The following is a 21,689-nucleotide window of genomic DNA, read 5'->3' on the forward strand; positions in this document are numbered from 1 at the left end:
CAGCCCTACAAACCTCTGAGATCTCTGCACTCCTCCAATTCTGGCCTCTTGCGCATCCCCGATTTTAATCGCTCCACCATTGGTGGCCGTGCTTTCAGCTGCCATGTTCCTAAGCTCTGTGATTCCCTTCCTAAACTTCTCTGCCTCTCCATTGCTCTCTCTTCCTTTAGGACGCTCCTTAAAACTTACATCTTTCACCTGTTCTAACATCTCCTTATGTGACTCAGTGTCAAAGTTTGTTTGAGAACGCTCCGGTGAAGCACCTTGGGACATTTTACTACAGTAGAGGCACTATATAAATGTAAGTTGCTGTTGGTGTTAAGTACGAGCCCGAACTTTCTGCGACGAGTTTAATCCAAGTTAAATGTGCAAATGCTGCAAGTTCTTAAAAATAACGAGGTGGTTGAGGGCAAGCTGCCGTTTCTCTAAGGCTAAACGTCCGGCAATTTGCAACTCACAGCGTATCTCTTTTTTGCCTGAACTTGCTGGTCGATTTGCACATTAAGAACATAAGAAATAGGAGCAGGCATAGACCATACGGCCCCTCAAGCCTGCTCTGTCATTTAATAAGATCATGGCTGATTTTCGACCTCAACTCCACTTTCCTGCACAATCCCCATATCCCTAAGAGTCCCTTAGTGCCCACAAACCTATTGATCTCAGTCTTGAATATACTCAACGACTGAGTATCCACAGCCCTCTGGTATAGAGAAATCCAAAGATTCACCACCCTTTGAGTGAAGAAATTCCTCCTCATCTCAGTCCTAAACGTCCAACCCCTTATCCTGAGACTATGCCCCCTAGTTCTAGACTCTCCAGCCAGGAGAAACAGCCTCTCAGCATCTACCCTGTCAAGCCCTCTAAAGAGTTATACACTTCAATGAGATCACCTCTCATTCTTCTAAACTCCAGAGAGTTTAGGCCCATTCTACTCAATCTCTTCTCATAGGACAACCATCTCATCCCAGGAATTAATCTAGTGAACCTTCGTTGCACCGCCTCTAAGGCAGATATATCCTTCCTTAGGTAAGGAGACCAAAACTGTACACAGCACTCCAGGTGTGGTGTCACCAATGGCCTGTACAATTGTAGCAAGACTTCTTCATTCTTGTACTCCAATCCCCTTGCAATAAAGACCAACATGCCATTTGCCTTCCTAATTGCTTGCTGTACCTGCATGTTAACTTGCTGTGTTTCATGTACAAAGACACCAAAATCTCTCTGAACACCAACATTTAATAGTTTCTCACCATTTAAAAAATATTCTGTTTTTCTGTTCTTCTTACCAAAGTGAATAACCTCACATTCATACTCCATCTGCCACCTTCTTGCCCACTCACTTAACCTGTCTATATCCCTTTGCAGACTCTTTGTGTCCTCCTCGCAGCTTACTTTCCCACCTAGCTTAGTATCGTCAGCAAACTTGGATACATTACACTTGGTCCCTTCATCTAAGTCATTGATATGGGACGTAAATAACTGAGGTCCAAGCACAGAGCCTTGCGACACCCCACTAGTTACAGCCTGAACGTCGTGAACTCGCAGTTATTTTACCAGGAAGATTTGGGCCTGTAGGATTTAAAGCCCTACTTTCAGGATTATAATTTAATCCAATCCAAGGACTGGTTCGTGATAACAACAAGACCACTACGGTACTGGTATTATGGTTAAAGGCAAAACAGATTTATTAAGCACATCACTATTAGTGCGAAGAAAGTGATACTTAACAAAGAGAAATAGTCACAGTTTGTTCCTTGAAACCTTGGAAGTATCCCTCCAGGTGACTGCGGTGCAGTCTCTCTCCCTCTCTCTCTCTTGCTGTGTTCTGTTCTCTTCTTCCTCGCCAGAATCTTGCGTGCCTTCCTCAGCTTTTGAAGTCTCTTCTTATACCCCTTTTCAATCTATGTGGCATTTCACTGACACATTCACATCTCTCAGCCATACCATTAATCATGTCTCTCACCCTTTAGAAGTTATATTCCAAGCAACTCCTGGTACCATCTGTGCCTTGTTGTTACAGACTTAACGGTACCTTATCTTAGAGTTTGCGTTGCCAGCCTTCACAGGACCGTTTGTATAAACAAACTTCTATTCACTAGCTTGCGGGGGCTTGAGGTAGAGAAGCCTAAGCATGTGTGACTCCTTGATTCATTAACTTTCAGTCCCTTTATTTACATGTCTTTTAGACATTATGCAATCTCAGCACATCCTCCCTCAGCGCCTGTGATTTTCCCAAGATCTGTTAATCCCCACTTTAATGTTGTCTCTTAGTTTTAACTGCAAACTTGACGATAATAGTCATCATGCATCCTTCTTGGCCCACCAGCACTTTCTTATTAAACACACGTTACATGGTTCATACTATATTAATACACAGTACAGTTTACATTGATAGATACATAGATTCATAGTACATTTCATTCTACTTCTACTATTGATTATAATTATACTAAATTATATCTGTTATTGGGTTAATTCTTACAGGTCTACATCTTCACATTGTTGACTACACTACAATTATCACGCAATCTTATTTTGCTTGTCTATTGCACAACACCTTGTACCTATTAGATTAATTTGTATAATCCCATTTATGGAAGCTCCATACAATGCATTTAAATGAAGCTCTTTTATCTTAATGCCAAGAAATGCTGTTGACAGGTAACAAAAACAAGTTCCCTTCCTCCAACTTCTTCCAGGCATGCTGCATTGCTGCCTCATGGGCAGGATGCCCTGGAGTGGCAGGCAGGGATATCCTCTTCACCATCATCTTCATTTTGCCAGCCATCTAACAAGAGATTGAAATGTTGCCCCTGACCACAGACCCTGTTTCCTGTCTTCACATTTATTGTGCTGGAATTGGGTTTTTCCAGACATCTTTGTTACCAAAACAGTCTTTGCAGAGATGAAAAGCTACATGAAAATTATTAGCAATCATTGTAAATAATACCAGAATTTCATCCCCGTGCACAGCCGCTTCCCTTTAAGTAGCTATACCCCTTTAAGTTTACTCATCGCCCCACTGAAAGATAAGCTGATTAAGGATAGCTGATACATAGGCCTAGAAATTGGTTTGTGCCAGCAGGCCAAGGCAAACACAGAGTTGGGAATGATCCCTACGCCAGAACAGGTAGACCCAAGGCCCATCCAATATTGGGCTTCAGGCCTCATTTATATCAGACCACTGAGCCGTGGACACAAGCTTACTGACGAACCACATTTGAATTTGGGGCCACTGCCTCACTGGTAGGTCAGGTAGATCTTGGCAGAAGGGGGTGGAGGGGGGCGACTGGGAGAGGAGGTGACTGGGAGAGGGGGCGATCAGGAGAGGGGTCAATCAGGAGTGGGAGTGGGGGGAAAGGGGTCCAGGTGGTGATTGGGAAGGTTTGGCAGCACTCCTGCAGCTCCACATTCAGCTAAGTATTTTTAAAAAATTTACTTTTTTAGTGACGGCCTACAGCAGTCCCTTTAAGGACCGCCGGTTAGACTTCATGTAGACCTGGTTTTCCTAAACATAGCTGACCCGGCTCTGGCTCCGGCTCTGGCTCTGGATCCGGCTGCATTCAGGGCAAATCAATTTGGTAAAGGAGGCATCAAACAGGTATTAGACCCCTTATTTGCATAGGCAAAGAGTCTAATGCCTGTTTCAGGCGTGGACCCTGGGCGCCTCTTTTGATGCCTATACCAATATGGTGGGTGACGGACCTCCGGCGCGGAACTGGTGCAGCGCATCGAATTTCTAAGCCCATAGTTTCCTGCATCCTCCTTAGCGAGCTCCCAATTCCAGGCCCAATATGGGCTGGGAGCACACAAAGTAAATAAAGCCGATCCTGCAAAATCAGGTAAAGTCAGGACGATAACAATCAAAGCATCACCAATAATGAATCACCCAACTAACGCCTGATTGGCAAACTTTCCCATGCATTTCGAGTTTTATGTAAACGTTTGGCTACTACCTCAGAGATTAAGGTATTTGGGTAATGTAAGGTTGAAAATAGATTCCTGTCTGTGGAGGAATCTGGGTTGCCATTAAGTGGGTCTTCAAAAACTTTCAGGATCTTCTTTTCATCACTTTTCTTCATATTTCCTTTAATGTATAAGATAGCTGAAATGTGATGTTTTCTGTAAGGAAGGGAGAGACAGATTATATAAATAGCTTTAAGTACAGGTAACAAATTTCATTTTAGCACAATATCACCATTTTTCAAATAATTACATTTATTGGGATTCAGCAATAAATGTGTTTATGTTTTCTACTTTTCTAATTATTTTGATGATTCTTACTTGACGTCCGGAAAGTCGTAAATGAATGCACTAACTTCCACTGCAATTGCATTTGTATCTTGCAGTCTAATGATTTCAGCCATTTTGCAAAGTGCAGCCTCTAGATATGCAGTTTGAGATCCCTGGTTAAATGAAAAATATAAAAAGGTTTTATCTAATGAATATATAATTATAATACTTACACAAGCTGGACAAATAGAATGAAATTAAAGTTTGCCTTCGTTCGTAGGACACATTACAGGAAGGATGTAATTGCACCAGAGAGGGTACAGAGGAGATTTACAAGGATGTTGCCGGGGCTGGAAAATTTTAGCTAGGAGGAAAGATTGGACAGGCTGCAGTTGTTCTCTTTGGAACAGAGGAGGCTGAGTGGAGATTTAATTGAGGTGTACAAAATTATGAGGGGCCTAGATAGAGTGGATAGGAAGGATCTGTTTCCCTTAGCAGAGGGGTCAGTGACCAGGGGGCATAGATTTAAAGTAATTGGTAGAAGGATTAGAGGGGAGCTGAGGAAAAATGTTTTCACCCAGAGGGTGGTAGGGGTCTGGAACTCACTGCCTGAAAGAGTGGTAGAAGCAGAAACCCTCAACTCATTAAAAAAGTACCTGAAGTGCCGTGACCTACAAGGCTACGGACTAGGTGGTGGAAAGTGGGATTAGGCGCGTTGTCGGCTGGCGGGACACGATGAGCTGGATGGCCTCCTTTTGTGCCTTAAATTTTCTATGATTCTATGAAAAAATCTACAGCCTTTACATAGTGTTAATTTTACTATGTAAAATTTAAGTTGATATGATTTCAGTGCATGCTTTCTGAAGGTGAATTTGCAGGAAGACAAATTAATTCAGGTTGTAACAAATTAGGAAAATAATGGACACAAATGAACATAAATTAGCACAAGTCAATATGTTCATTAAGTGACTAGCTGTAAGCTTCGTCTCACAATAAAGCATCAAAAAATCTATATATTTTTCCATACACAAGGAAGAAAGGAATTAACTGGTATCAATTATGTACACTGGTACCAGTGTTCTGGCCTATGAGAAATTCTAAATCAGTTGGGAATCCTTTAACACATCTACTGAGGGAACCTGTTTTATAATTTCACCCATAATATATACGAGATATATTGGGGGAGATTTCGAGGCCTCCCACTTGGGGGAAACGGAATGGCAGCACATGAAAACGGTGGGAAACGATTTAGGTAGCGTAGTGGTTATTGTACGAGACTAGTAACCCAGAGGTTGTGAATTCAAATCCCACTATGATAAGTTATGATACTGAATCCAGTAAATCTGGTAATTTGTGGGCTAACACCGGAAAAATAACTATGAAACTCAGCTGGTTTGATAATGTTTATTAGGCAAGAGAACCTGCCCAGTCTTACCTACATGTTACTCTTGATGCCCTCAGAACAACTATGAATGGGCAATAAATGCTGCCTTGCCAGCGTTGCTCACATCCCTAGAACAATGTTCCACTTCCCAGAACTGACATATCTCAACTTAAGCACCTTAATAAAATAGGCAAATTATTTAGAATTGTTTACTTTTGCTGGTTAAAATTAATATTAAGTAATACTGTTATACTGTGATATTAGTATTTGTTTCAGGGTCACAGCATTTGAACTAAAAACTAAAAAATGGAAACTGTAATTTTTCTGGATCTGCTGGCAGTCTAAGACTTAAATTAATTGGGTCTGCTCCCTCATATGGGTAATTCAGTCAACTCCTATTCTTAGTTCATGTAAAACATTTGCTGCTGTATTAAACGAACATTATAATTTTTGAAATGTTGTTAATACCACTCAAAGTAATCGTAATGTCCTTTTGGTTCTGCCAGTTAGTGGGCATGAAAATTTCCAGCAATCCAACTGTAGATATCTTTAGGAAGCACCTGAACTAGATGGCAGAAACCTCAAGGAAATGAGGTGGAGGAGGGGGTGGGGGTTTAGACACGATCTTGGTTAATATTTTTGGAAGCTTCATAAATATAGGAGCTATATCTGAATACTAGCGCTTAGCAAATGTTTCCTGGTATTAAAAAAGAAGTGAAACATAAATCTGAAAATTATAGATCTGTCAGCCTATCATAGATAGTGTGATAAATGCTCACAGTCACTTTATGGGATATTATTTATGATTACGTAAAGAGTTCAGAGGCTATAAATAATTGTCATCATGGAGTTAGAAGCAATAAAGCATGCCTCACAAATCTACTGGGATCTTTTCAGGAGGTAACTAAATTAATGGATGAGAACTATTTTTAGAAGTCATTTGATGAAGTTCAAATATGAAGCTTTTGAAGATTAAAGCTCATAGAATTAATGACAAATTAGCTTGCAGAATTGAGAATTGACTTGTCAATAGGAAGCATTATGGAAACATTTCTAGCTCTGGCAGTGACCAATCGAGCCAATACACATATTGGGATCTTAGTAGGCTAGTTAGCACCTGACAAGTGGACTCTACGTGTCTGGATTTATAAGCCTTGGTCTTAACTTTGCACAGCTTTTAATTTTGGGCTTTTGATTTCAACAATGAAAATTTATGGTGATCCAAATTAATCTTAATGTTGCTGCCAGCCACCACTGCATTAATCACATTCAGAGCTGGATTACTCACGCAGAGACTAAATAACCTCTGTAACTGGTGAGCTTCATCCTCTATCTGGTTTGCCATCTCTTTCTGCTGATCTTCTGTTTTGCAAAACAGCTTCTTTCTCATAAGTTTCAGGATGTATTCTTTAATAAGTTCCTTGTAAGTTTGTTCCGACAGTTCCTGTTAAAACAAAAAGAAAAGGATATTATGGGAGACATTTTGAATGATGGATTGTTTTGCTCTACTTGAAACAGGCTTTTTCTCAGACAGTAAAAATGAGATGCATGAGAACTAAGACAGGGTAATGCTCAATGCTAAACTTCTCAAACAAATGACATTTCAGTTTTTTTTGTGGGGGTAGGTTAAGGGAAGAATAAAAACAGAAAATGGTGGAAACACTCAGCAGTTCAGGCAGCATCTGTGAAAAGAGAAACAGAGTTAATATTTCAGGCCGATAACCTTTCATTAGAGCTCAAGGGAGGATGTTGCTTTTACTTATTAGGTAATATATAAATATCCTGGACCAACACGCTTTGTACATATGAGCGTGGGGTCAACAAGTCCGTAAGTCCATGCTGAGTCTTCAGGCTAAAGGCTCATGGTGAATGCACTCTAGCCTCAGGATCGCAATTATGGTGCGACGCAATCAGGACGAGAAACTCCTGAAGCTGCTACAAGAGATGGCCATCTAGCCCCTACCATAGCAAGCTTTTTGTATGTTTCTTTCTCAGAAACACTGAGTATAAATACTGATGTGTTTGTCTTTATCAATATTGAATGTTCAAATCCCTCCATGGCCTCGCACCTCACAACCTCTGTAACCTCCTCAAGCCCTACAACCCTCCGAGAACTCTGCGTTCCTCCAATTTTGGGCTCTTGTGCATCTCTGATTTCCTTCGCTCTACCATTGGGGGCCGAGCTTTAGCTGGCCTAGGCCCTAAGCTCTGGAATTCCCTTCCTAAACCTCTCCGCCTCTCTATCCTCCTTTAAGACGCTCCTTAAAACCTGCCTCTTTGACCAAGCTTTTGGTCACCTGATCTAATATCTCCTTATGTGGCTCAGTGTCAAATTTTGTTTAATAACACTCCTGTGAAGCACCTTGGGATGTTTTACGACATTAAAGGCGCTATATAAATGCAAGTTGTTGTTGTTATTTGCAGGATAAGTTCCTGGTTGTTACAAGCAATACCACCACTACATCGTCTTTGTTCCAACAGAAAACTTCTCGTTCCTCTAGTACCTAGATAAAAAGAGTAAAAACATTATCTCCTTCTCCAATCCATGCCACCTCAAGAATCTGTTATGTGGGAAGAGAATGATCCTGTTAAAGGAGAGGGCAGAGAGTATTATCTAGTTGGATGGCATATTGCTGGAAAGGGGGAAATGTATTTTATTTTTTTAAATGTTCTTTTTCCTCATGTTTGCTATCTTCTATTACCAGGCTGTAGTCTCCCTCCCCACTTTTTCCCAGGCTATGCCCCAGCTTTCCACTCCATCCCTCTATCATGTGATTATAAATGGCACATTGCCTAATGTGGCACCACGCATACCCATATAGGTAATCCAAATCCCGAAGGATTTGCAGTGTCTCTCACAGGCCAGTATGCCTACTGAATCGCTTGGAAACTCTTCTTACTCTACACCTGAACAATGTAGTCCCTAAACTGTAATTAAAGACCAGATAGAATGTGTTGATAGGAGGCAATCAGTACTCAATGCCTATCACTTCCTCAAAATCCTCCACTGCACTTGAGAGGCAAAATGCAGCACTCTCCCTTGATGCCGAGAGGCAAAGACAAGTGCTAGGATGTAAGCAAAGTGCCCTAAAAATGCCCAGCGTTTTTAGCATTCTTGCTGAACTCTGGGAAAACAGAAAAATGTAATGCTAAGAACCACAGCTGCTCCAAGATTGAATGGCATATTGTGAGAAAAAGGATCTTTCACAGTTAGCATCTGCTACCAATTAGTGACTGGAACTAGACACATACAGGCCTGTTAAGATTGAAAGGGTTATGTTTTTCTGATCACAAAAGAAGCACCGAGAGTAACCATCCTTTATCTTGTCCTGTCCCCATTGTTTACAGCCAAAGTAAAAGGACTCTTCACGAATAGAACTGTAGCATCTGATTCCTATCTGGGTTGTCTCACTACAAGTATTTATGGCCGTAAAAAGTAAAAATTTTGCAGCTAATGAGTCAATCTTGCTTTCTGCAAGTAATTAAGAATTTACTCCTTATAAGTGCTTGACGTGACCCATTCTAAGATAATTGTCACCAAATAAGGGAATCCCGGCAATTAAGTCTATCACTCTATTGGCCAGTATAATTAGAAAGAAAGTACTATCTTAAGAATCAAAAGTATAGAAAATGGTGTTTTTGACTCAAAGGTCAGTTGAGATGCAGAAGGTAACATTTTGATGTGGAAGCTGTCATTATTACATACTTCCTTAGTTTCTTTACCAACCTCTCCAATGGTATTGTTGATTGTTTGGGCTTAACTCCCAGTGCCCATTTTCCTGGTGCTGGAAGCATGTTACAATTAGTGAGAGGGGTTAGCCTCGCAAGTTTCATGAGGCCAGCTCTTCCAGCTGCTTCTGAAGGTGTGCCCGTAACTTAGAGTCACAACCCTGTAATTGCAAACATCATGCCAACATTTTGGATCTTTGGAGTCCCCAATTTCCTATACTTTATTGAAAATATGAGGTCTGAAATTGCCCGAGGTTTGTTCTGTGCCAGAAGTGCAGCAGGGCTGGACATCTGGCCGCTGATCTGCTGCAGCCTTACAGCCTTAACCCTGTCCCAAATCCTGGAGATGGGGTCATTTGGATATAGGGGTGGGCACCCATGTCTTTTACAGCAATCCTTAGGCAACTGCCCTGAGGAGGGACAGGACTATCAGAGCAGCACTGTGCTGCTCCATTGGGGTGAGAACCATTCCAACTGAAGACAGTCCAAGGCTTACAAAGAGGTGCAAATTTTGAGCTTGCAATTGGGAAACTGCCATTGAGGACCACAATTCTGCTGGAGTGCTGCAAGTACCCCTAGGTACAAGTGGCTGCAACTGAGGCGGAACTCGTGGGATCTCTGGCGGGTGACGTCATCTCATCAGTCCCGTTTTCTCTTCTGATGTCAAGACAAAAGAAGGTGGCAGGCACAAGAAATGCCTGTCCCTCCATTTGAATGTCTCATTGTGGAAAAAGAGGGGCAGAGACCTATTCTGGCATGGCCCTGGTAGTGTCCTCCTATGCCCTGAAATTTCAGGCCTGTTCTTTTCAAGACAGTGAGAAGATCAGCATAAATGAGAAGTCAAGATTGTTGTTGATTTTCATTGCCTTTGAAAAAAACCACCTGTCATTAGGAAAGCTTAATGTGCTTACTTCCATGTTGTCAATAAATTTTACCTGAATCAGTTTCTTCAGTTTCAGTTTCTTTAATGTTGTCAGATGTTCTTCTGTTATTTTAAGGATGTTATTTATTGGCTCTTGACATGAAAACCAGGATGCTGTAACCAATACTGTGAAGTAAGGCTGAAAGACAAAGTGAAGGATTTATATTTATAGATGTAAGCCAAGCCATTTAAATGCAAAATAACAGATGCCTTCAAAACTTGGTCCTAAAGAAAATTAATTTAGTTAAATGTTTTTTTCTAAATATTTTTGAATCCTTTTTGGACAGTTTTTCAAAAACTGTGAGGAGTAAGTCTCTGTGGATTCTCCTTGAGGAATGTCACAATGAACTTTGCAGAATGACAAAAAGAACACATCTGTTCTACATACCCATGATAATGAAAAATCCTACTCAACATTTCTTAATTTGGTAAGAAGCTAATGCTGCAATCTTTCAGAAATAATTTTTAGGATTTTGATTTGTTTACACCTTACCTTTAATTTACAAAACAAGGTCTTTAACAAAACATCTTTTCTCCTCTTTTCCATTTCATTCAGAATCGAAAGGATATTCTCTTTCATCACAGCATTTGTGATTTTGTCATTTGCGTTAAGGTAGTCCCTGAAAACAATAATGCAAAATAAGATTTATTGAATAAATCTCATATCAATGACCATTCCCAGAATACTGTCTGCAAGTTCTTTGTATTCCAGTCCACTTGATATAAAGGCCAACATTCCATTAGCCTTTTTGATTGTTTTTTGTACTTTTCTACTGGCTTTTAATGATTTATGTACTTGGACTCCTAAATCTCTTTGCTCCTCTAAGTTCCTAGTTTCTCACCATTTAGAAAATACTCTGATCTATCTTTCTTGGGTCCAAAGTGGATGACTTCACATTTGCCCACATTGAATTCCATTTGCCATAGTTTTGACCACTCACTTCATCTGTTTATGTCCCTTTGCAACTTCCTGCTCCCATCTGCACTACTTACTGTCGCCCCTAAGTTCCCTCATCATTCACATCCCTCTTCCCCCTTCCAATCCCCACTTCCTTCTGCGACTTCCCCAGGAAAAAAATTCCACTCAAGTAACTTACAACTGCTCTTTCTAACTCCCAACTGCCTAACCTTTGGCCCTCCATTCACCACAATACTTCTGTAGCTGTCGATCTGCTCAATCACTCTCTCGCCTCTGCCACTGATGTCCTTGTCCCCAGTAAAACCCTTACTCTCTCTCACCCTTGTTGTTCCTCCTGGTATGGCCCCTATCTTCGCTCCCTCGAGTCCAAGGGTGCAGACTTGGACATACTTGGTACACAACTGGTTTAGCCACCCATTGCGAGATCTGGTTGGACCACATCAAGTACTATCAGGCCTTGCTCTCCTCAGCCAAAACCACTCACTACACCAGCATCATCCTGGAATCCAAAGATAGCCCTTGGTTTCTTTTCTCCATTAAAAACCATCTCCTTAAACCCATCTCTTTTTACCTCTCAGCCCTCACCCCCACCAACAAGTGAGAGGAGCTCATGGACTTCTTTACCACGAAGATTGTGACCTCTTATTCAGCTGCCTCTGTCAGATCCCTACCTTCCTTTTGCCCAACAAGCCAAGCTTCCCCTGATTCCCACTGCCCTAGCCCTAAATCTGCATATCTCTCTAGTTTCTCTCCTATCTCCACTCCTCTTCAAGCTCATCTTGTCCATGAGACCACTTCTGGTTCTCAACCCTATTCCCACTAAACTGCTGACCACCCAGCATCCCTTCCTGGACACCCATGCTATCTAACATTGGAAATGGTTCTCTCCTCAGGTACTGTCCCTCCTCCCCCCCCCCCCGACCTTTTCAAATCTGCCATCATCACCCCTCTCCTTGATCCCTCTGTCCTTGAGAACTACCATCCCATCTCCAACATCCCTTCCTCTGCAAAGTCCTTGAATGTGTTGTCACCTCCTAAATCTGTACCCATCTTTCCACAACTCTGTGTCTGAATCTGTTCAATCAGGTTTCTGCCCCTGTCACTGCACTGAGATGGCCCTAATCAAAGTCACAAATGTAAGGAATCTTACAACACCAGGTTATAGTCCAACAGTTTTATTTGAAAATCACAAGCTTTCGGAGCTTACCTCCTTCGTCAGGTGAGTGAGTGAAGGGTTCTAAAATCGCATCGCATATATTAGGCTGGGAGCCAATCACAGCAATCAACGGTGGTGTTGGTGTTCAGACAGGTTAGCCACGAGAAACATTACATCCCAGTATACTGAATACACAATGGGTCAGATTACACAGACAGAGAGAGAAAGAGACCCGAAAGGCAGAGAGAGAGAGAGAGAGAGAATGTCCAGTTGTATTAAAAACAGATAACTTTTTTTTCCCCCGCTGGTGGGGTTATGCTACACGTAATCTACACGATGCGATTTTAGAACCCTTCACTCACTCACCTGACGAAGGAGGTAAGCTCCGAAAGCTTGTGATTTTCAAATAAAATTGTTGGACTATAACCTGGTGTTGTAAGATTCCTTACAATTGTCCACCCCAGTCCATCACCGGCATCTCCACATCAAAGTCACAAATGACATCCTCCGTGACTGTGACTTTTCAAAAGAAAAAAGAAATTAATCAAAAAATCTAACAAGAAATCTTTTAAATCCGTATTTTTTAAACTGTGTTTTCCATTATTTTGTGGCAAACCTGTTCTTTTTGGATCTTCTCAGGTCTCCATCAGCATTGCGTATGTCTGAGCATTGCCCAGTGTAGTTTGCATTTTTGTTGCAAGTTGTTTTGCAACTCTACCCAACAAACTTACCTGAAAGATTCACAGCTGTTGGTGATGGAGATGATTATAGACACAAAATTATCTGGAAAGTTCTGATTGTTCAGGTGTTTTTTTTCAAAGTGTTCCACTGACTTCTGGAAGCTAAAAAGTATTACAAATTTTTATTACCATTTTTTATATGCTACGAAAATTGTACACAAGATAATTAACATATGAAGCAATTTCATTTTAAGTAACTAAATATTATATAAGTAGGCTAATTTTATAATATGAACCTATTTAATTAATATTTAATGATTTACTCTGCCCTCTCCCCAAACCAGGTTTAATTTACATAAGCTTTATGTGCTAGGTGTAGCACTCAGTGTTAGTGCAACAACATCTGAAGGTTTAATGCAAAAGTGGGCATGCATTTGCAATATGGGGGTTGTTGTAAAACCCTCAACTTTAAGTGAATGGCCTAATGGGGTAAATTTTAACCCCCAAGAATAGGTGGGTTGGGGGCGGGTGGGCAGTGAAAATGCTAACGTTTTGGAGCGGGACCCAGCTCCAACACACCTACTTCTGGGTTTAACCCAAACAGATTTGTCTGCCTGCGGAGAGCAGACACCAGGATGTCCCGCCCCCACTTAAAGCCGGTGGACCGATATTTAATAGGGCAATGTACCTCATTGAGATAATTGAGGTACTTAATATTTTGTGTATTGTACAATTAAAACAAATTTAACCTTACCTGATTGGGTTTCCCATTGCTTCCCAGTCACGACAGGTGAAAGCAGGCGGGAAGGGCTGGATCCATTAGGTGAGTGCCTTTACTGCACTGCTTGTGGGCCTGGAGGAGCAGGAGTGCTTCATCCAGGCCCAACAAGCTCACCTGGCCGACAGGAACACCGCAATCAGCTGACCCCTGATGGTAGAGCCCCCACCACCGATGATGGATCCCCCAATGTTGGACTCCCCTTCCGATGCTGGACCATTCCACACCCCCCACCCCCACACCGATCTCCATTGCTGGCTGACCCCCTGATGCCCGATGCTAACTGACCCCCCCCCACCCCCGATGTCGTCCACGTCCCCCCACCTCCCCCAGCCTCTGTTTTTACCCAAGCCTGATGATCTCTCTTTCCCTTCCGCCCCCCTCTTTGATATGCAGCACCTTTCACTGCCGACAGATAGTCAGCCTGTCAATCAGGCTGGCTGCCAGGCACGAAACCCGGAAGTGCCATTGATGGGCCTCATTAAGGTCGCGATCGACCCCCTACTTACCTTCCGGGTTTTGCACCCGGAAATCTCCCGCCCCACCCGGCTCCCTTCCCAGCTCTCTGTTAAAATTTACCCCAACGTGTTTGTTAAGGTAGCAAACAAAATTTTTTTTAAAGCAGTTATTACAAATACCTTACAGCACAACCATTTACTTTGAATTAATTCTTACCAGTGGATGATGGGTTTATGTATTGAAAAAAGATAAAAACTACTATGGTAAAATTTCCAAGGATTCTCCTAATCTCCTGCCATAACTTTGGCAGATACCCCGGGGAAGAGGTGCAAACGGTTCAATTTCTCCAGAGTTTCCACCAAAATTACAGCAGGAGATCGGGAGAATCCCTGCAGAACTTTTACTCCCTGGTCTTTACAGTGTTCTAGACTCCTGATTCAACATGGTGTAGCAGGATACGGGCTTGACGCTGAGGCAGGAATCAAACATATTGGTCTTAAACAGGGAGCGAGACAATGAGAGGAGTTGGTGGAGTTCATTTCTACTATTTTTCACTCTTCTTACCGTGTTCTTAAATTCTTATGTTCATTACACTAGAAGCTCCAGTGTAAAATAGAAAGGGGTAGAATTTCTGTGGGGGTTCTCCCGAACTCTAGCCGTAACTCTGGTGTAAGATCGGCGGAAATGCTATTTCCACTGTTTCTGAGGGGTTTCTGCTGACCATCCACCACAGTTACGCTGGGAGATCAGGAGAACCCTTATGGACGTTGTACCCCAAAGTGTTTCTGATGTTGGGCATGTGTTGTAGGAATTAACACAGCGCTCAGGCAATGGCAGCCTTTGCAGTATTTACCTCTTATCTAATCACCATCACATTCTCTCTCCAGGGTTGATTTTGATTACATGGGGCTGATATGAAAAGTTTGTATTTTTGTCATAAGATTGGTGAAATGAGCGGTGCGCAGAATTTGCCCCTCTCCATTTAGGGCAGTAGCTACCACTTCCAGATCCTGAGGACAAGCATTTCAAAAGCACCACATTATCATGAACCTGTGTAATTAAATATGTATGTAAAACCGCTCTAGGTCCAAAACTTCAGTCAACTAATGTTGCAAGACACTACAAAGAACGCAGAGCAATTAACCTACAAAAGTGGGTGGGAAGGATGTGATCTTCATCATGTATGTATTTTGCCCACCTGTGGTTTGTTACAGTGATTATTCGGTATATTTATATTAGAACAGTATAGAGGTTTGAAAAGCTCGCACAACATTCTCTGAGTAAAGTCAAGAATTGTTAGAATAAATCCAGTAACGCAGTGCTCTGGCCAGCAGATAGTTCCTTTAACATTAAAAGGATGATTCTGTGACCCATGCTCCCACCAAATGAGGCTCCATGATGGGAGCACAGCATCGCTGAATTTGCCCTGTAAATTTTAAAAATATTTTTGTACAAACATTCCATCACCGACCCCAGAGGTTTTATGACTATTGAAGATTTTTTCATTTTTAATCAGCAGTTGGATCATAATTTTGTGATATAATCAAAATCTTATTGGCTTATTGTACCTCTCCAGGAAGCATATCATTTCCTCCAGCATAACGTTTTGTGCTTTGTCACCCAGCTCACAAGTGAAGATCGTGGCAACTCGGATGCCTCCGTCAATTATCTGGCAGATAGAACAATACCAGTTAGCAAACTCAGGTGAAAAATGGTATTGAGTAAGGTTATAGGGATAATTTTCTGACTTCACACTTTTGGGAGAAGTTTTGTTCACTGAAAGCGCATATTGAAAATTCGAGTGTGGGCTGTGGAAAATTTTCCAACCATCTGTGTAGCAAACAGAAAATGTTTGCCAAATATTTCTTTTTGGAGATGGAGTTCCCTTAAAGGAACTTCATTCCTATGATTCTCCTGACTGACAACCTGGGCCCAAGATTCCGCAGGGGTGGGAGACAATAATTTTTTTGCTGAGAGCAAGGGCATTGAAGATAGAGGTAAGAGTCCAGGTAAGCAAATCAATAATGTTCGCAGGATCGTGGCGAGTCAGAAGTGAGGGATTTGGAAATTTGAGAGTGAGGTTGCAAAGGGATCCTGGGGAGAGATTTATTTTCACGGGTGCATGGTGAAATTACTGATATTGTAGGAGGGTAGGTAAGGGAATTGAGGAAGTAGTCAAAAGTAGCCTTGTCAGGGAATGAGAGACTATGAGTTATGACAAGGCCAAGGCAATGGACAAGGATATGGGTAGGGGAGCTTATATGAAAGGTGAGATTGGGAGAGGACAGGAGAGTGGTGATCTCAGAGGAGGTGGGCAAGGCAAGCTGAGGTGAAGATTGAAATCACTCAGATGGGGAGTCGCCTAGCGTAGACGCTAACAGATGAAAGAAGGGAGGACATGCTGAAGATGAAGTCTGTTGTAAACAATTTTACAACACCAAGTTATAGTCCAGCAATTTAATTTTAAATTCACAAGCTTTTGGAGGCTTCCTCCTTCCTCAGGTGAACGTTTGTTGGAAATGAAATCCTCAAAATGAAATCGCATTTATAATTCACAGAACAATGCTTGGTGATTACAGACAGTTTTTTCAACTGCCCGTTGCCAAGGCAATCAGTGTGCAGACAGACAGGTGTTACCTGCAAGGTCTCCGAATATACAAATCACCAAAAAAAAACAACAAACAAAAAAAAACAGAGATAGAGAGGTAGAAACATAGAAAAGACAGCAACTGACCCGTTATATTAAAAACAGATAACATTTGTTCGCTGGTGGGGTAACGTGTAGCGTGACATGAACCCAAGATCCCGGTTGAGGCCGTCCTCATGGGTGCGGAACTTGGCTATCAATTTCTGCTCGACAATTTTGCGTTGTCGTATGTCTCGAAGGCCGCCTTGGAGTACGCTTACCCGAAGGTCGGTGGCTGAGTGTCCTTGACTGCTGAAGTGTTCCCCGACTGGGAGGGAACCCTCCTGTCTGGCGATTGTTGCGCGGTGTCCGTTCATCCGTTGTCGCAGCGTCTGCATGGTCTCGCCAATGTACCATGCTCTGGGGCATCCTTTCCTGCAACGTATGAGGTAGAACAGCGTCCACGACACCACACAACCCTGCCACGGTAACCTCTGCAAGACATGCCAGATCATCGACACAGATACCACCATCACACGAGAGGACACCACCCACCAGGTGCATGGTTCATACTCCTGTGACTCGGCCAACGTTGTCTACCTCATACGTTGCAGGAAAGGATGCCCCAGAGCATGGTACATTGGCGAGACCATGCAGACGCTGCGACAACGGATGAACGGACACCGCGCAACAATCGCCAGACAGGAGGGTTCCCTCCCAGTCGGGGAACACTTCAGCAGTCAAGGACATTCAGCCACCGACCTTCGGGTAAGCGTACTCCAAGGCGGCCTTCGAGACACACGACAACGCAAAATCGTCGAGCAGAAATTGATAGCCAAGTTCTGCACCCATGAGGACGGCCTCAACCGGGATCTTGGGTTCATGTCACGCTACACGTTACCCCACCAGCGAACAAATGTTATCTGTTTTTAATATAACGGGTCAGTTGCTGTCTTTTCTATGTTTCTACCTCTCTATCTCAGTTTTTTTTTGTTTGTTGTTTTTTTTTGGTGATTTGTATATTCGGAGACCTTGCAGGTAACACCTGTCTGTCTGCACACTGATTGCCTCGGCAACGGGCAGTTGAAAAATCTGTCTGTAATCACCAAGCATTGTTCTGTGAATTATAAATGCGATTTCATTTTGAGGATTTCATTTCCAACAAACGTTCACCTGAGGAAGGAGGAAGCCTCCGAAAGCTTGTGAATTTAAAATTAAATTGCTGGACTATAACTTGGTGTTGTAAAATTGTTTACAATTGTCAACCCCAGTCCATCACCGGCATCTCCACATCGAAGATGAAGTCAGCATGGGTCTTGGGGGCACAGTAAACAATGAGGATTTTATATGAAAGATGTGAGGGATTGGAAGAGGGTGAGATGCTCATAGGAGAACAAGGCATAGGAGGAGTCTGGTCAGGTGCTTAGGTGAAACTGCAGAATAGCTGCATGGGAGAGATACTAAATGGCCACTAGCACGTGTGAAACCATATTCCAACATGAGTCAGCACCTACAGGAAAGGATAGGAAAATACTGAGGGGAAATGTCAGAGGTTGCACAAAATCATAGTTAAGGGCTACTGTAATACCATACAGGTGAAAGTGTGATTCTAGAGTTTTATTAATGCTTTCCTCCTAGATATTTTGATGCAAAAGACAGATTATTTCTTGAAGTGCCAGTGATAAGGTACAATAAAGGTTTTGATATACACTCTTTTGAGAATGAGTTATATGTCAGGTACCTGGATGATGTCAATATGTAGCTCACTGTGGTAGCAACCACTACAAATCAAAGGTTCTTGCCCACTTCCCCAGTTCTCCTCTTCTATCTGGAGACTCCTGTTCATGTGTATTTTGGCATCTGACTAAAACAAAACCCAAAATGATTAAATATATATAATGTAATTGAGCTTCATTTATAGAAAATGTTATCCCCAAAAGGTTGCAATAAGAGAATCTCTGTGATAGAATTTCCATGAATTTCTAACAGCCATTGTAATGTTACTTTTCTTAAACTCCTCCTAAGAGCTAAGAAATTGCAATAGCAGGAGTAATTGAGGTTAACAGTGAATTCCTGATAATTTTGGGCCATTAATTCCTGATATTCCTTTTTTTCAAGCCATATGTAAATTGGGCAAGCTCTCATATGCACAGTAGATTGGTCAGTGACACAGTCTCATTTATTAAGCAGTTGAGCAGCATTTATAATTTCAACATCCCTGCTTGTAGGACAAGGTAGCACATGATAGAAGGAAGCAGACCGGAGAAGAGCCCACAAACTAAAGGCCTTTAACTTAATTTGAGAAGTTAACCTGGAACATAATTGGGCACAAGAGCATCAAGGGAGTACAGGAAGATGAAGCCATCCTGCTTTTGCATTATTTTGTCCCCCACTCACTCAACAATGTACCCTAAACCACAAAAATGCCACACATGGCATTGCAAGCTTCTCCAGTCTGCTTCCTTCTATCATGTGCTACCTTGTCCTACGAACAGAGGTGTTGAGATTATAAATGCTGCTCAACTGCTTAATAAATGAGACTGTGTCACTGACCAATCTACTGTGCATATGAGAGCTTGCCCAATTTAAATATGGCTTGAAAAAAAGGAATATCAGGAATTAATGGCCCAAAATCATCAGGAATTCACTGTCAACCTCAATTACTCCTGCTATAGCAATTTCTAAGCTCTGTTAAACACTGTTAGAAGCAACTTCTTGGAGTGAGCATTATGTGTTATGTTCTGCTACATTTTTCTAGACATAGAATCTCCATTACCAAGTATCCCTGAGCAAATCAGGACCTCACAACACCCTTTCAACTTTAGCAAGCACCAGCAGAGCTACACGTATGCCAGTAAAAACAACAACAACTTACATTTATAGAGAGCCTTTATCGTAGTAAAACGTCCCAAGGTGCTTCACAGGAGTGATTATCAAAAAAAAATTGACACCGAGCCGCATAAGGAGATATTAGGACAAGTGACCAAAAGCTTTGTCAAAGAGGTAGATTTTAAGGAGCTTCTTAAAGGAGGAGAGAGAGGTAATGAGGCAGAGAGATTTAGGGAGAGAATTCCAGTGCTTAGGGACTAGGCAGCTGAAGGCACAGCTGTCAATGGTGGAGCGATTAAAATCAGGGATACGCAAGAGGCAAGAATTGGAGGCGCGCAGTGATCTCAGAGGGTTGTAGGGCTGAAGGAGGTTACAGAGATAGAGAGGGGCGAGGCAATGGAGGGAGTTGAAAACAAGGATGAGAATTTTAAAATCAAGACGTTCCCAGACCGGATTGTAAGCTTGTAGAACATGAATGAGTGGAGTAACTGCTGTCATTTCCAGAACTACAACTTTTGCCACATTCTCACTAACTCTGTCATGGCATCTCACTTATTCCAGCCCAGATACACCCGCTCTGGAGGAGGTAGTTAGTAAGGGGGAAGGGTTTTCACTGGATGAAGCACCAAGCACTAGTACGCATGAGCACCTGGGAGTGGACGAGGATGGAGAAATGACTGCCTTTGGCTGAGGAGCCTAGGGACCCAAATCTCAGGGGCCCAGTCTTCAATTGAAGTACGATTATGGTGCATTGATCTCATGTACAGGCAGGGGAGAACATTTCCATGGATATGGTTGAGATGATGAGGAGGGAGGAGCCCACTACATGCATCTGCAACACATTGCAGGAAGTTTCCCAAGACATGCAGATATTCAGGAGATTTCTGCAGGATGCCAGGAGGATGTAATTAAGGACATTGGAGGCTTCTGGATTGGCAGCTACCACAACTTCTACAGATACCTTGATGGTCAGCCAGAATGCCACATTTGTATAGGCTACCATCAAGGTATTCAGTCTGTAAGGACACCAACCAGTGGATCCGCTGAGTCTGTGCCGTGCAATAGTGGGCAGCAGGGAGTGATCACTGTATCTCCATCTCTGTGGAGAGTGGTAATGAAATACTTGCTTAAGGCTTCCTCCAATGCCTGTATGAGGGAACTTCAGACATGGGTACAGCAACCCTTGACACTACAAGAGAAAAGCTGCTGGAAGCCAGTCCTTCTGGGACAACTGCTTCACTGAGACATGTCACCTTAGTCCTTTAATGCTCCAGGATAACCATCCCAGCCACCCACTAATCAACCTTGTCTCATTCAGGGAGCACCTCATTGAAGTAGCAGACTAGGAGCTCGAGCAGGTAAGGAAGTGGCACAAAGGGTAGATATGGTGTTACAAAGTGGTTGTAGATAGGCTGTATGGATTTCTTTGGCAGCTTTGGGTGAATGTTGTTCTGCAAAGTAAGCTTGTGGTAGTTGGATGATGGCAGGGAAAATGTAGACTTCTGTCTTTTGAAAGAAATAAGCAGAAGTCTTTGATAGTGAGGGTGTGAGGGAGAACAGGCAGTTGTTAAGTGTCTTCATTTGTTGTATGAATTTTTACTCATTGAAAGCAGTGGGCTATAAATTGTGTCCTCCTTTCTCTGCCTGCTGACTGTCCTATTCTATGTTCTCTCCTTCCTGTGCACCTCCACTTCCTGTGGAGGAAGGAATTTTTCTTCCCTCTCTTCATCATCATCTCCTTCAGCTTTTGGAAGCAACAAGTCTTTCTTGCAATGTAATGTAGGATGCAGCAAGTTATAATGATTTTGGAAACTTTTGCTGGGCTTTATTTTAGAGCTCCACCAGATTCATCCAGGCATCTAAAACTAGATTTCAGAATGCCTGTACGCTGCCTGCAGAAGTTTTATTGGACCATTAGGCATGACTGCAGGAAATAGCCCTGATCACCAATCAACCATCCTTATACATCAGGGC

The 21,689-nt window shown here is 42.4% G+C and overlaps 1 protein-coding gene and 1 long non-coding RNA gene across 2 annotated transcripts in view; one reads left to right on the forward strand and one right to left on the reverse strand.

The window, feature by feature from the left end:
- Window positions 1-21,689, forward strand: part of LOC137326152 (uncharacterized) — a 73,401-nt gene that overhangs the window by 22,704 nt on the left and 29,008 nt on the right. The gene's annotated exons all lie outside the window — the stretch shown is intronic.
- LOC137326151 (tumor necrosis factor alpha-induced protein 2-like) overlaps window positions 1,672-21,689 on the reverse strand; it is a 29,445-nt gene continuing 9,427 nt past the window's right edge. The window contains exons 4-11 of the mRNA XM_067991022.1: window positions 18,628-18,750; window positions 15,829-15,929; window positions 13,075-13,185; window positions 10,762-10,888; window positions 10,282-10,407; window positions 6,906-7,061; window positions 4,285-4,406; window positions 1,672-4,122 (exon numbers count right to left, since the gene is read on the reverse strand). Of these exons, the coding sequence (XP_067847123.1) occupies window positions 3,894-4,122; window positions 4,285-4,406; window positions 6,906-7,061; window positions 10,282-10,407; window positions 10,762-10,888; window positions 13,075-13,185; window positions 15,829-15,929; window positions 18,628-18,750 (1,095 nt within the window). The 3' untranslated portion in view covers window positions 1,672-3,893. The remainder of the gene's footprint in view (window positions 4,123-4,284; window positions 4,407-6,905; window positions 7,062-10,281; window positions 10,408-10,761; window positions 10,889-13,074; window positions 13,186-15,828; window positions 15,930-18,627; window positions 18,751-21,689) is intronic.

This window comes from Heptranchias perlo, chromosome 10, assembly GCF_035084215.1.
Source record: "Heptranchias perlo isolate sHepPer1 chromosome 10, sHepPer1.hap1, whole genome shotgun sequence".
NCBI classification, from domain to species: Eukaryota; Metazoa; Chordata; class Chondrichthyes; order Hexanchiformes; family Hexanchidae; genus Heptranchias; species Heptranchias perlo.